Genomic DNA, 13,589 nt, shown 5'->3' with positions numbered 1-13,589 from the left:
GTGTCGGCGCCGCGCGGCGGCAGCGGTGACGGCCGCTCCCATTGGCCGCGCCCCGCACGGCGCCTTCCCATTGGCGGCGGGCGCGGGGCCGGGCCGTGCGCGCGCCGGGTGCGGCGCCCCGCCCCTCTCTCCCCCCCTCGGGCCGCCGCCGCCGCCGGGCGGAGGGAGCGCCAGGCCCGGCCCGCCCCGCGCGCGCTCCCGCCCCGGCCCGGCCCCGGCCCCGGCCCCGGGAGGGCGGGCGGCGCTGCCGCCGAGCATGGCGAGCCGCCGCCTGGCCCCGCGGCGGAGCGGCGGGGGGCGCTGACCCGGCGCCGGCGGGCCCCCCGCGCCGGTGAGTGATCGACCGACCCCTCCCTCCCTCCCCGGCCGCCCGGCCGGAGCTTCCGCTCCCGGGGCCCCGCCCCGCCGCGGGGCCCTGCGCACCGGATGGGGCCCGTGGCCCTGCCCCCGTCCCGAAAGAGCCCGGCCCCCCCCGCCCCGCGCTGCTTTGGGGCCCCGGGACCCCGATCCCGGTCGGGACGCTCCGCGGGGCCGCCCTCCCCCATTCCGAACCCCCGGGATCCGCTCCTGCCCCCCCGGCCCTTCCCCTCACCCGCGCTCCCGCTGCGCCCCCTTCCCAACGCCCCCGGGCCCAGCCCGATGCGGCCCCCGCCTCTGCCGGGGGGGTCTCGGCCGCGTCCCCGCCGCCCGGGCTGCGTCCGCGGGGGGCGGGCGGGGTGCAGCCCCCCAGCCGGTCCCTTTTGTTCGGCTCCTCCCGGCCGTGCCTGCGGGGGGGGCTGGGCAGCGCCAGCGGCCCCCCCGCCCCGGCTCAGCCTGCGCCACTCCGGCCTCCAGCACGGGGGGGCGGGGGTCCCGGCGGGGCGGGCGGGGGCGGCGCAGCCCGGGGCGCACGGCAGCCGCCGTTTTCTCTTTCCGAGGCACAGGGAAGCGACCCCCGGGCCAGGCCCGGAAGCGGCTGCCGGGGTGTGTGTGGGGGAACGGGAACCCCCTCCAGTCCCCCGCCCCGGGGGTTGCGGTGGAACCCCCCCGTGGCAACGGGAGGACCGAGCCGCTGGCCGGTACCTGCCGTTTGTGCTGCTGCCGGGGGCCCTGGCGGGAGCGGGGACCCGGCGCTGCGGGGCTGCGCGGGCCCCGGGAGCTCTCCGGGACGCACTCGGGCCGCCCTGCCCCGTCCGCTCCGTCCAGCGGCTCCGAGGGAGAGTGATGCAGCAAAACCCACCGCCCTCCCGTGGGGGCCCGAGTCCCCTGCGCGCGCCCGCAGCCCAGAGGCGTTGCTGGGGTGTGTGGGGGCCCGAGGGGCTGCCCTGGTGACCGGGCACATCCCAGACCGGCCGAGGGGGGGGGACTGGGGGTGTCTGCCGGGAAGGAGAGGCCGTCCCGATGGGGCTGGGGCCGGGACCCTCCCCTCGCCTGCCCGCAGGGGCCGGTGCCAGCTGGGGACCCCATGCGCCCTGTTCCTCGGGGTGCTAACCCAGGCCTCTGCCCTTCAGGGCTCGGGGGCGCCCCCGAGGTCCCGGGCCCTGCGCGCTCTCCGGGCGCGGGTGGGGTTTTGGCTGGGTGGGTGGGGCGGTGCTGGCTGCAGGTGAGGTGCCAGCGTCGCCCCTGTCACCCCCAGCGAGACCCCCGCGTGTCCTGTGCTATGAGCATTCAGTGTGACTTCTCCGCGAGTAGTTGCAAATGAAAATGGAGGATATGTCTTTGTCTGGCCTGGATAACAGCAAACTGGAGGTGAGTGGCCCCTGGCACTTGTCCCTCTGTCCCCCCCGGGCCCTCGTCTCTAACGCCTCCCCCCGCCGCCCCAGGCCATCGCGCACGAGATCTACACGGAGCTGGTGGAAGATGCGTGCCTGGGGCTGTGCTTCGAGGTGCACCGCGCCGTCAAGTGCGGCTACTTCTTCCTGGACGACACGGACCCCGACAGCATGAAGGACTTCGGTGAGGGGACAGGGACACGTGGGCAGCGGGAGCACAGCGAGCGGCCCCCCCGGTGCTGCCGGGAAAAGCCGCGGAGAGGTTGCGGGAGGGTCGGTTGTCCCCAGGAGCGGGGACTTGGGCACAAGTGGTGGCCCTGGTGTCCCCCCAGCTGTGCTGGTGCTGCCAGGGCGTCACCAGCCTGTCTCCGAGGAGCCATTTTCTAAACCATGAGATGCACTGAACCCCAGAAACGCCCCAGAGCATGTAGCTCTGCCCTAGCGGAACATGGTGGGCTGGGGGGACGGGAGGGACCCCCCTGGCTGGGTCCAGCCCCTGGAGCCCAGCTGAGGGTCTCGAGGGGACTGGTGGCCCAAGGGACCCCACAGAGGACAGGGGCATGGCCAGGAGGTCTGGGGGGGCTGATGCGTGTGCCCCCCGCAGAGATCGTGGACCAGCCTGGCGTGGACATCTTCGGGCAGGTGTACAACCAGTGGAAGAACAAGGAGTGCGTGTGCCCCAACTGCAGCCGCAGCATCGCTGCCTCCCGCTTCGCCCCTCACCTGGAGAAGTGCCTGGGCATGGGCCGCAACAGCAGCCGCATCGCCAACCGCCGGTGAGGGCCCGAAACGCGGGGCTGGGGCTCCCGTGGTGCCCCTGCCTGGGGACACGGCGGGACGGACCCGGCTGTCCCTGACCTGCCCCCCCGCAGGATCGCGAGCAGCAACAACATGAACAAGTCGGAGAGCGACCAGGAGGACAATGACGACATCAATGACAACGACTGGTCCTATGGCTCCGAGAAGAAAGGTGGGGAACGTGGGGGGGGTCCCACCGCCCTGCAGGGCACGGGGGCCGCGTCCCAGCGGTGGTGGGGGGGGTGGCTGGCAGCACCTGCTGCAGCCGCTGGGGACAAATGCACCAGGAAAGGTAAAAGTCGTTCCTTTCCTTCTCTGCCTGTCCCTGTAGCAAAGAAGAGGAAATCGGACAAGGTGAGGGGTGCGGGACGTGGGGTGGGGCGCGCGGCGGGGCGCGGGGCTGGGGACACGGGGCCACCGCCGCCCCAACGCCCGCTGTCCCCGCAGAACCCCAACTCGCCCCGCAGGTCCAAGTCCCTGAAACACAAAAATGGTGAGTGGGCGGGGTGCTCAGAGGGGGCGGGGCTTGCGGGAGCCCTGGCGGGAAATGGGGCGGGGCCTGGCTGGGCGGGGCGCGCGGTGGGCGGAGCTTGTTCAGCGGCCGGGCGGGCACACGTGGGGCTGCGGGCGGGGCCTCCGCGACCCCCGCTCCCCCCTCACCCTTCTCTTCCAGGCGAGATCGGCGGGAACCCCGATCCCTTCAAGGTGAGCCGGGGCGGGGGCGGTGTCACCCGGCCCCTGCTCTGGCCCCCAGCGCTGACACCACTCCCTGCCCCCACAGTACAGCAGCTCGGCGGGGATCAACTACGAGACGCTGGGCCCTGAGGAGCTGCGGACGCTGCTCACCACGGTGCGTGGCCGGGGCCCTGGTGGGCGCAGGAGGAGCCCCGGCCCCTGGGATCTGTGGGCACTGGGACTCGTGGGATCCTCCCTGGCTCAGCTCCATCCCAGCGGGGCTAGATCCCAGGCTGGGACTGGGGACGCTCATGATCTGAACCTGGTGACAGGGATGTGCAGGAATCCTGCACCCGCTGGGCACCAGGTCCTGCTCCCAGAGGATGTGGTGGCTGCTCTGTCTGGGGGGCAGGACAGCACGGGGAGGTTGGGGGGCGCTGAGGCTGGGGTCGCAGTGGAGCGCGGCCTGGGGGCCACATGGCTGCGTCTGCGCCTGCTCACCTGTCCCTTCTCTCCCCAGCAATGTGGGGTCATCTCCGAGCACACCAAGAAGATGTGCACCAGGTGAGAGCGTCCTGGGCGTTCCTGGCTGGGTGTGGGGCTGTGGGGAACTGTGGGGGCTCCCCAGGGTGCCTGGATTCCTGTGGGAGCTGGGGGGGAGGGAGCAAAATGCTCAACGCGGTCCTGCCTCTCCCCGGCCAGGTCCCTGCGGTGTCCCCAGCACACGGATGAGCAGCGGAGATCAGTCCGGGTTTACCTCCTTGGTCCCTCTGCGTAAGTGAGCACAAACAGGGCCCAGAGCGTCCCAGGGCCACCGTCCCAGCGTGGGGACGGGGACGAAGCTGCAGCTCTGCCGCCCAGCGAACAGAGCCGGGGGGGCTGCGCGGGACACCCAGGTCCCGAGGGAGGGGTGGTGGGAACACGGGGGCTTCCTGGGGGGCTTGGAGGGCTGGGATTGGGGTCGAGCCCCTGGCAGCCCCCCTGCCCCGGAGGGGGCAGCACCGCGGGCCCTGTCCCCCTGTCCCCGGGGACCCCTGTAACGTCTGTGCCCCCCCCCCGTAACGTCTGTGCCTCCCCCCGTGACGTCTGTGCCCCCCCCGTGACGTCTGTGCCCCCCGTACCGCCGCGCCAGGTCGCTGCCGGAGGCGGAGGGCAGCGTGGAGAACGACAGCTTCGAGGTGGCGGAGAGCCAGGCCCTCATGAGCCGGCTGCAGTGGGACGGCTCCTCCGACATCTCGCCCTCCGACTCGGCCTCCTCTAAAGCCAGTGAGTGTCTGGGGGGCAGGTCCTGCACACAGCAAACCCGGGGGCTTGGGCATCTCAGCGTGGGAGGGGACAGACAGACAGACCGCAGCTGTCTGAAGCCACCACAATCCCCAGGGTCGGGGGGGCCATCCCCTAGTTTTGGGGTACGTTTTCCTCGGTGTGGATTGGTGGGGGGGATCTCTCTGTTTTGGGGGAGCTCCTGTGGGCCCAGCTGTTCCCCAGCGCCCCGTCCCCCCGTCTCCTCCCTTTCCTCCCCAGGTACAAACAACTCCGAGTCCCGCAAGACCAAGAAGAAGAAGCCCCACCTGGGGCTGGTGAGCGGCGCCCCGGGACTCGGCTCCAGCAAGAAGAAGAAGCCCAAACCCCCCCCGCCCCACACTCCCAGCATCTACGACGACATCAACTGAGCACAGCGGAGGTGATGGGCGGGATGGACAGACAGGCGGGGGCAGCCCCCCCCACCCCCTCGATTGGACACAGAGCGGGTGCCTGGGGGGCGCAGGATGGAGGACTTGGGGGGGCCTAGATTTGGGAGCCCCTGTTTGCGCCCCCCTTCCTCCCGCCCCGGTGCCTCTATTTATTCTGTGACAGTTTTTGTACGCGGGGCCCCCTCAGGGCTGCGAGGGGGTGTCCTGCTCAGAGGTGGGGGCACAACCCCCTCCCCCTTCCCTTCCCACCATCCACCCAAAAACTGGCTGCGCCCCCTCCCACACTCGCTCTGCTGGAGCCCAGGGGCGTGGGGGGCACCCGGCCCCCCGGGCAGGTCCGACAGGGGTGCTGGGGGGTGCGGGTCCCTCCTGCCCTGCGGTTTGGGGCTGCTCCCCCCCCGTGCCCAGCCCAGCGCTCGTTGCTCGGGCTGGCGCAGGACGGGGGGAGCATCTGGGGGCTCCTGCTCAGAGGAGACAAGCGGGGACCCCGAACACCCCAGACCTGCTGCTGGGGAGGGTTCGGGGCCCGTCCCTGTCCCTGGGGGTCCTGCATGCTGAACCCTCCGTGTCTGGGGGGATACCAGGGGAGGACGGAGCTGCCGCCACATCCCCTGCCCCCGCTGGGCCGCCCCCCCCGCTGGGAAACGTGCTGTACCCACACAGAGCAAACTGGGGGCTCAGAGCCCCCCTCCCCAGGCTGGTGGCCCTGGGGCAGGGCCGTGTCCCTGTCCCCATGTGCCTGGGGACCCCTGGCGGCTCTGGTTGGTGTTTGTGCCCCCGTGGGCTCCAGCCCCCAGCCTGGTCCCCCTGTTGTACCCCCCCTGTCTGACACCCCAAGTTCAGCCGTGTGTCGGGGGGCTGCTGTGCCTCCTGTGCCGCGGTGGCACGGCCGGTCCTTTCCGTGGGTCTCGCGAATTTTGGTGCTCTCGACTCTGGATTCACTATTGTTCTAAATCTGCTGCTAAAGGCGAGTGCTCTGCCGGGACGTGGGGGCGTCCCCACGGCGTCCTGGGCGCCCCGCGCTGCCGGGGCGCGGCTGTGAGCTGACCCCCCCGCCCCCCGGGCAGCGGCGTCGGGCACAGCGGGGCGGGGCGGCCCGGGACGCGCCGAGCTGGCCTCTGCGTGCTCCGGGCACCCGGACACGGGGGGAGCACCCGGGCCCGCTGCCGGGGGAGGGCACGGGGCGGGCAGGGGACGCAGCCTGGGCCTCTGCAGCCGCAGAAGTGCCGCCGTTTGGGGTGCAGGGGCTGTGACGGGGTGGGAGGTGCCCTGCGCCCCCGGCCCGTGTCCCCCTGGCTGGGACTTGTGGCACGTCGTCCATCCCGCGCGGGCAGCTGAGCGTCGTGAGGTCCGTGTGTCCCGTTCGTGGGCTGTGGCTGCCCCTGTAAATAAAGCTGCATCTTGACTTGGTACCGGGGCTCGCGGCGCCGGTGCCGGTTAGCGGCGGGTGTGGGCGGGGCCGCCCGCGCACGCGCAGCGCGCCGCTCCCCGGGGCCGTTCCCGCAGGAAACGGGGGGCGGGGGCAGCCGGGGCGCTGGGGGCGGGGCCGGGGCCGCCGTTGAACCTCCTGTTTGCTTCGCGGGGCGGGGCGGGAGCTGCAGCGCCTCCCGGGCGGGCCGGGGCCTCAGCGCGCTCTGCGGCGGGGGGCGGGGCGGCCCGGGCTCCCGCCCGCCGGTCACTGTCACGCGGGGCGGCCGCGGCACCTCTCGCGCGGGGCGAGTCCCGCACGGCCCGGGGGCTGCGGCTGCGCAGGGCAGGAGGAGCCGCCGGGGGGCGATGCGGCAGCGCCCCCGCCCCCCCGCCCCCTCCTCCGTCCTCTCCTCCGGGTCCGGGGCCTCCGGCGCTTCGAGACGGATCAGGGGCGCGACCCGCCCGCCGCGATCGCCGCCGGCAGCAACGAACGTGGGCGGCCGGGCCGGGCCAGGGCGAGCGGCAGCGCCGCCGCGTCCCCGGGGACTCCATCCCGGGCCTTCGCGGGATCCGGGTCCCGCCGCCGCCCACGCGCCGGACGCGTCACGTCACAGCGCCAGCGCCGCCGTGGCGGGCAGCAGGAGCCAGCTTCCGGCGCGCGTGATGTGCGTCACGGCCGCGCCTACTGGGCGTGGCCCGGCGCGCGCTGAGAGCGTACAGGGCGGAGCGCTCAGGCCACGCCCCCACGCCGGGCGCCGCGATGGGCGGGGCCGCGGGGCGGGGCCGCGGGGCGGGGCGGGGCGTCCCGTGTCCCGCGTGCGCCCGGGTCCGCCAGCCCGGCCCGGCCGGTCCCGGGGGAAGGAGACGCGCAGGAGCCGCCGCTGTCACAGCGTTTATTGTCCGCGGGCGCGGGGAGCGGGCGGGGCTCAGGAGAGGGTCCCCTGCAGCGGCAGCTGCAGGTAGCGGCGCAGCGGGGGCGGCAGGGACAGCTTGGGGACAGCCCGGTGGCAGCGCGCGCCCAGGTGCCGCCGCACGGCGCAGCGCGCCAGGTGCTGCAGGCGCCGCGGCTGCCCCGCCATGCGCGCGGCCGAGCTGTAGAACTCCCGGTGCTCCTGCGGACAGACGCGGCGTGAGCGACAGGGGGACGGACACGGGCGGAGCGACGGCGCGGGGCGCACACCCGGGACCCCGTGTCCCCTCACCTGCCACAGCTCCGGGGGCACAGCCCCCACCCAGCTCTCGGCGGGCGGGATGCGGTCGTAGGCGTTGAGCACAAGCTCCAGCGCCGGCGGGTGCCGGCAGCAGAACTTGAGCATCTGCGGGCACGATCACCGCGTGGAGGTCACCGCGTGGAGGTCACCGCGCTGGACGGCGCCGCGGCCCGAGTCCCCCCCGAGCGCTCACCTTGGGGTGCACGGGGCCGGCCCCGTGGTCGAGCAGGAGCGCGATGGTTTCCTCGGGGCGCTGGTGCCGGTACTCGTCCACGGCGTGCAGGGCGCAGTCCAGGGGCGTGTACCCGGCGCAGTTGGGGACGGTGGCGTCGGCGCCGTGCCGCAGCAGCAGCCGCGCCAGCCCGGGCTGCCCGTTGCCGCAGGCGTTGTGCAGCGGCGTGTGGTCTTTGCGGCCCGCGGCCCCGGGGTCGGCCCCGGCCGCCAGCAGCCGCTCGGCCACCCGGCAGAAGCGCTCGGCGTCCTCGGGGCGCTCGGCGGCGGCGCAGGCCGCGTTCAGGGGGGTCTCGCCCTGGCGGCTGCGGCGCGCGGGGTCGGCGCCGTGCCGCAGGTACAGCTCCACGTGCGCCGCCAGCCCCTGCCGCGCCGCCACGTGCAGCGCCGTCACCTGCCGGTCCCGCGTGCCCAGGTCCACCTGCGCCCCGTGCGCCAGCAGCAGCTCCGCGCACCTGGGGGGACACGGGTGAGCGGGGGGCGGACCCCGAGACCCCCGGGGAACCTGTCACCCCCCCGGGGACCCCGTAACCCCCCGGGGACCGCGTCACCTCCCCGCAGACCCCATCACCCCCCGGGGCTGCATTTTGGGTGGGGCTTGGCTGGAGGAGAGGGTGGGGTTATGTGTTTATGGAGAGGGTGTGGCTTGGATGGGAGGCGGAGCCTATCATGCAGATGAGGGTGTGGGCGGAGTTTGTTTCCTGGGTGGGGCTGGCATGCAGATGAGGCTGGTGGTGTGGGCGGAGTTTGCTATGCAGGTTTATGGGTGTGGGCTGGTTTGCATAGGAGTGGGTGGAGCCTGTCGCGCAGACAAGCCCTTGGACAGGCCCGTGCAGAGCGGGCGGGAGCGGGGGCGTGGCGCGGGGGCGTGGCGCGGGGGCGTGGCTGTGCATGCAGATGAGGGGCGCGCCGCGGGGCGGGGCGTACGCGAGGCTGTCGGGCGCGGTGCAGAGGTGCAGCGGCGCCGCGCCCTCGGCGCTCAGCACGTTGGGGTCGGCGCCGAAGGCCAGGAGCAGGCGGGCGCAGTCGGGCCGGCCGGCGGCCGCGCAGTCGTGCAGGGGGGCCCGGCCCCCCACCACCGCGTCCACCTCCGCCCCCCGCAGCAGCAGGTGCCGGGCGCAGTCGCTGTAGCCGCGGCCGGCGGCGATGCGCAGCGCGGAGGTCTGCTGCCGGCGGGGGCTCAGCACCCACAGCCCTGCCGGGGGGGGAGGTGTCAGCTGGGGGGGCACCCAGGCCTGCCCGCCCCTCCTCATTTCACCAGACCCCCCCCACACCCGGCCCCCAGCCCCAGGGGAGCTGTTGTGCACCCCAGTGTCCCCCAACCTCCACCTGAGCCAGGAAAAGCCCGGGGGGAGCACACTTGGGATCACCCCCCCATCCCAAAGGAGAGCAGCAGCCAACCCTCCCCCCTGCCCCCCAGGAGCTGCAGCCTCAGCCAGCGCTTCTCCCCCTGCCTCCCCCTACTACTTTGCAGTGAAGGGAAGGGACCCCCCCGGCCATGCAGCCCCAGCCCCGTACCCTGCTCGGGCTCCCACACCAGCTCCTCGCTGACCGTCTCCATGACCAGGTTCGTGGTGGTCTCGTCCTTGAAGATGCTCTTGATGCGCAGGAGGTCCCCGGTGTACAGGGCGTTGTGGACCGCGGGGTCCCGGCAGTACTGGGGCCGCCGGGGGGGCCGGGGGGGCTCCGGCAGGAACCGGCGCGTGGCCGATTCCCGAGCCAGGGCTCGCCGGCGCTCCTCCCGCTCCAGCAGCTCCCGCTGCAGCCGCAGCGAGCGGAGGGCGGAGGAGCTGAAGGCGAAGGTCTCCTGGGCCATGGGCACCTGGGGGCGGCGGGAGGCTGGGGGTCGGTGGGAGGTTGGGGGTCGGTGGGAGGCCGGGGGGGCGGCAGGCTGCCTCCTGTGCTGGACGGGGGTTATAAATAGGGCCGTGCCCCAGCACAAATGCTGAATCAAGAGCTCGAACCGAGCTGCCCTATAAATAACTCCCCTTGGGTGGTAAACAGGGTCACGTTGGCGCAGGGCTGCCAGGGAGCTGAACCGGCTGGTGAGTGTGAGAGGGCGACGGTCCCAGGGGGCTGGGACTTGGGTGCCCCCAACCCCACAGGGCTCAGCGCCCGGACAGGGAAGGGTTGGGGTGCTGCAGCTGGGCAGAGGGGCAGTGCTGGCTGTGGTGGCAGAGGGGACAGTGACACGGGAGCCGACGGCGCTAGGCAGGGACAGAACAGCCCTTTAATGCAGGTGGAGAAGCGGGGAGGGCCCAGCCCACCCGCAGGAGCGGGGACAGGCACTGCGGCCGTGTCCCGCGGGACTCGCGGGAGCCCCCGGCTCGCGCTCCACAACAAACACGAGAGAAGACAGGACGCGCGGGGCCGGGGCAGCGCCGGCCCGCCTGGCGCCCTCGCTGCGCCGCGGTGCAGCCAGACCGCACCGGCAGGAGCCGTCGCGCTGGTGCTCCCCGAGGTCAGCAGCAGTCGGCTTGGGCTGCAGCAGAGAAGAAATCCTCGGGCAGCTCTCCCAGGAGCCCGTCCAGGTCATCTGCACAGAGACGGTGAAACGCAGGAGTTTTACTTGTTCACAGAAGAGCAACCAGCTCCACACCCCAGGGACGCAAAGGGACACGACTCTCTGGCGCGACAGGGAAGGGGCCGCGCCGCCCCGGGACCCGTTTCCCGCAGGACACGGTGGGTCCGACTCACCCGCGTCGCAGCCGTCGGCTCCCGCTGCCTCATCGCGCCGGGGCCGGGGGCTCTGCGGGTGCAGGGAGAAGCTGCCAGGAGACCGCTCTGTGCTGCCTGTCCCCGACTGTCCCCAGGCCCCAGGGGCAGGGACACCCCCGGGGAGCTGTGCAGGGGGATCCTGGAGCGGCCCAGCCTGGGCACGGACCTGCAAAACCCAGCAGAGGTGGGTTGGGGGCCCACAGGAGGATTTATTTGTCCCTCTCAAGCCTCCCCATTCCTCCCCAGTTGCTCTTGGGGGTCCCCACGGCCCCAATCCCCAGCAGTGCCCCTGGGGGTCCCTGTCCCTCCAGGCCAGCGGCACCGCGTCCCGCTCACCGGCCGCAGGACGCCGCTCTCGGGCTCCGGCGGGTAGATCCTGAGCAGGTTGGCGGGGGTGACGTTGAGGTAGTGGTTGCGGTGGGATGGGGAGAAGACTCCGACCTGTGAGGACAGAGCGGGCGGTCAGAGCCAGGGCCCCTCGTCCCGTTGCTGCGGGATGTGAGCCCGGCGGCCGTGCCTGTGGCGGAACAGCCCCGACCGGCCGCCCTGCCGCCCCTACCTGCGTCAGCAGCAGCACGGAGCCGGGCCGGAGCTCGCCCTGCCTCTCCTCCAGCAGCAGGCGATGCACCGTCCCCGGCATCTCTCCTGCAGGCGAGGACAGCCCCGTGAGCGCAGGAGCCGTGCCCGGGAGCCGCGAGCCGAGCACAGCCACGCTCACCTGTCGGGTCCCTGAACACGGCACCGGCGTCAACATTGGTCCTGGTCAGCGTCTTGATCATCACGGCCATGCTGGGGACCTTGTTCTTCGGGAGCTGCCTCAAGGCCGCCTGCACACGCAGACCCTTGTCGCACCGGTGTCCCAGGGCAGCCCCGCAGGGCCGTGGGACGGGCGGGCAGCCCAGCCCAGCGCCCTCCCCACAAGGGGCAAGGGCAGGGCTGGGAAGCCGAGTCCCCAGGGCTGGTGCCCCCTCACCTTCCGCAGCACCATGACCACGCTGTAGGTCCTGAGGAAGCAGCCGGGGTCCCTCTCGTCCAGCCCCATCTCTGTCTTCATGGCAAGCCAGGGGCCCTTCCCAAAATCCTCTTCTGTGGGCGGTGAGGAGCTGGGCAACCCCTGCAGTCCCAGAACAACGGCAGCTACCGTCCCAGAGCCGAGCCAGCGTGCCCACGGCCCCGGCACGGCAACCGGGGAGCCCCAGGAACCCCCTCCCTTTCCAGCATCACCCTCCGCAAGCCACAGCCTGGGGACCGCAGGGGCAGGTGTCCCGGTGTGCCCCGGAGCAGGGGTTACCTCCGGCCGCCGCTTGGCCGCGGCCCCGTGAGCCGGCGTCCGGGGGGCGCAGACAAGGATCTCCTCCGGGAGCTTCCCACCGTGCTGCGGGACAGACGGAGACGTCGGGGCGCCGGGGAGGTTTTGCATCTTCACCCGCTGCCGTCACCCCGTCCCCTGCACCCACCTGCTGGGGCAGGATCCCTGCGGGCCCCGGGAACCGCCGAGTGTTGCCCTGCGGCGGCAGACGGGGGGCGGCTCCGGGAGCTTTGCTGGCCGCTGCCACCAGCTGCACCAGGTGGTTGGTGACCACCGGCGTCTGCAGGCTGCCCGGGGCCGGCCGGGGCAGCTGCCTCGCCAGGGGCTCCACGCAGCTCACCGAGGCCGGGGGGGTGGCGGGGGGCGGCCCGGGGGGTGGCGGGGGCCGCCGCGGGGGGCGGCAGCTCTGCCGGGGCACCTGCAGCCCCACGGAGGAGCTGCTGGATCCCGGCTGGCACGGAGACGCTTGGAGAGGCCCCGGGGCTGGGTGCCGGGCAGCAGGGACGGAGCCCCGGGAGCCGCCCGGCTTTCCCGGGGGGGTGGGGAGCCCGGGGGGGGCAGAACCGGCTGCGCTGGGCCGCAGCGCCAGCCTGGAAGCCAGAGCTGCCTGTGGGGCGGGCAGGGGGTCCTGCCCGCGCTCCCCCCGCCCGCAGCCGGGGGCCTCCAGCTGCTCCCCTACCCGCAGCTTCTTGGGGGCTGCCCGTGCGGGGGGGCTCTCCTGCCCCGCGTGCGTCTCCGGGGGCTTCTCCCACCGCCCGGGGGGCGGCCGGGCAGCACCGGCCCCCGTGGGCGCCTCGGGCCCCTCCAGCTCCAGGCAGGCGGCCAGGAACAGCTCGTTGTCCAGCTCGTCTTGGGGGGCTGCTGCGCCGGCCGGGGGTCCCCGGCAGCCCCCAGGCTGCTCCCCCTGTCTGGCCAGTGGCCGCAGGCCGGGGGTTTTACCGGGGCCGTGGCCGAGCTGGGGTCCCAGCGGGCGGAGGGGCTGCAGGCTGGGGGGCACCGAGACACCGCCCGGTGACAAGCGCCCCGGGTCCATGAACCGGTTCTCCGCGTCCTCCACGGCAGAGAGGAAATCCTGCGGGGAGAGGGCGCCGGGCAGCACAGACCTCGCGCCCCCCGCGACCGTCCCCACCCCCCCCGGGGCCACTGCCCGGGCGACCGGGCCAGCACGGGACCCTGTGCCAGTGGCCCCCACGCATCAGAGCCAGGACAGAGCCCCCTCTTAACGAGCCAACGCAAACCAACGAGTTACCGCCCCGCACCCGCCGCCCCGAGGGCAGCTCGCGCTGTGCCCACGGCTGCCACCGCCGGCCCTCACCTCGTCCGCCAGGTCCCCGTCGGCCCCAAACAGCTTCTGGAGGTGCCCGGCCTGCGGGAGGACGGAGCTGCGGCCACGGGCTGCCCCTGCGGGCTGCCCCTGCGGGCTGCCCCTGCCCGCTGCCCCTGCCGGCTGCCCCTGCCGGCTGCCCCTGCCGGCTGCCCCTGCCCGCTGCCCCTGCCCGCTGCCCCTGCCGGCTGCCCCTGCCCGCTGCCCCTGCCCGCTGCCCCTGCCCGCTGCCCCTGCCCGCTGCCCCTGCGGGCTGCCCCTGCCGGCTGCCCCTGCCCGCTGCCCCTGCCCGCTGCCCCTGCCGGCTGCCCCTGCCCGCTGCCCCTGCCCGCTGCCCCTGCCCGCTGCCCCTGCCGGCTGCCCCTGCCCGCTGCCCCTGCCCGCTGCCTCTGCCCGCTGCCCCTGCCCGCGGCCCCGCTCCCTCCCCTCCCGCCCCGTGCAGACCGGAGGAGCCCCCGAGGGCCCCAT

General features: G+C 73.9%; 3 protein-coding genes across 6 annotated transcripts; 1 reads left to right on the top strand and 2 right to left on the bottom strand.

The window, feature by feature from the left end:
* Positions 1–204: 204 nt before the first annotated feature.
* On the top strand, positions 205–6,310 carry ATXN7L3 (ataxin 7 like 3). Of its 4 annotated transcripts, none has more exons than XM_080359676.1 (13): positions 205–331; positions 1,616–1,728; positions 1,803–1,935; positions 2,356–2,527; positions 2,624–2,721; positions 2,881–2,903; positions 2,997–3,042; positions 3,223–3,254; positions 3,331–3,399; positions 3,745–3,788; positions 3,927–3,998; positions 4,357–4,490; positions 4,749–6,310. In XM_080359676.1, the coding sequence occupies exons 2-13, from the start codon at positions 1,678–1,680 to the stop codon at positions 4,895–4,897; spliced, it is 1,023 nt and encodes a 340-aa protein (XP_080215802.1). In that variant the 5' UTR covers positions 205–331; positions 1,616–1,677; the 3' UTR covers positions 4,898–6,310. The 4 variants fall into 4 exon arrangements, with proteins under 4 accessions (XP_080215802.1, XP_080215804.1, XP_080215805.1 ...); XM_080359677.1 differs by lacking the exon at positions 205–331 and adding an exon at positions 907–1,279; XM_080359678.1 differs by lacking the exon at positions 4,357–4,490.
* A 944-nt stretch (positions 6,311–7,254) lies between these two features.
* ASB16 (ankyrin repeat and SOCS box containing 16) lies at positions 7,255–9,586 on the bottom strand (the record flags this gene model as incomplete). The annotated part of the gene is made up of 5 exons (XM_080359638.1): positions 7,255–7,440; positions 7,531–7,644; positions 7,733–8,225; positions 8,698–8,965; positions 9,289–9,586. The coding sequence occupies 5 exons, from the start codon at positions 9,584–9,586 to the stop codon at positions 7,255–7,257; spliced, it is 1,359 nt and encodes a 452-aa protein (XP_080215764.1).
* Positions 9,587–10,023: 437 nt separating this feature from the next.
* Positions 10,024–13,589, bottom strand: HROB (homologous recombination factor with OB-fold; the record flags this gene model as incomplete). Its single annotated transcript, XM_080359765.1, has 10 exons — positions 10,024–10,306; positions 10,468–10,654; positions 10,825–10,929; positions 11,048–11,133; positions 11,207–11,315; positions 11,462–11,602; positions 11,780–11,863; positions 11,946–12,869; positions 13,113–13,163; positions 13,566–13,589. 10 exons carry the CDS (start codon positions 13,587–13,589, stop codon positions 10,233–10,235), a joined length of 1,785 nt encoding a protein of 594 aa, XP_080215891.1. The 3' UTR covers positions 10,024–10,232.

Source organism: Nesoenas mayeri (genome assembly GCF_963082525.1).
Source record: "Nesoenas mayeri genome assembly, chromosome: 26".
Lineage (NCBI taxonomy): Eukaryota > Metazoa > Chordata > Aves > Columbiformes > Columbidae > Nesoenas > Nesoenas mayeri.
This window is presented reverse-complemented; position numbering and strand designations above follow the sequence as displayed.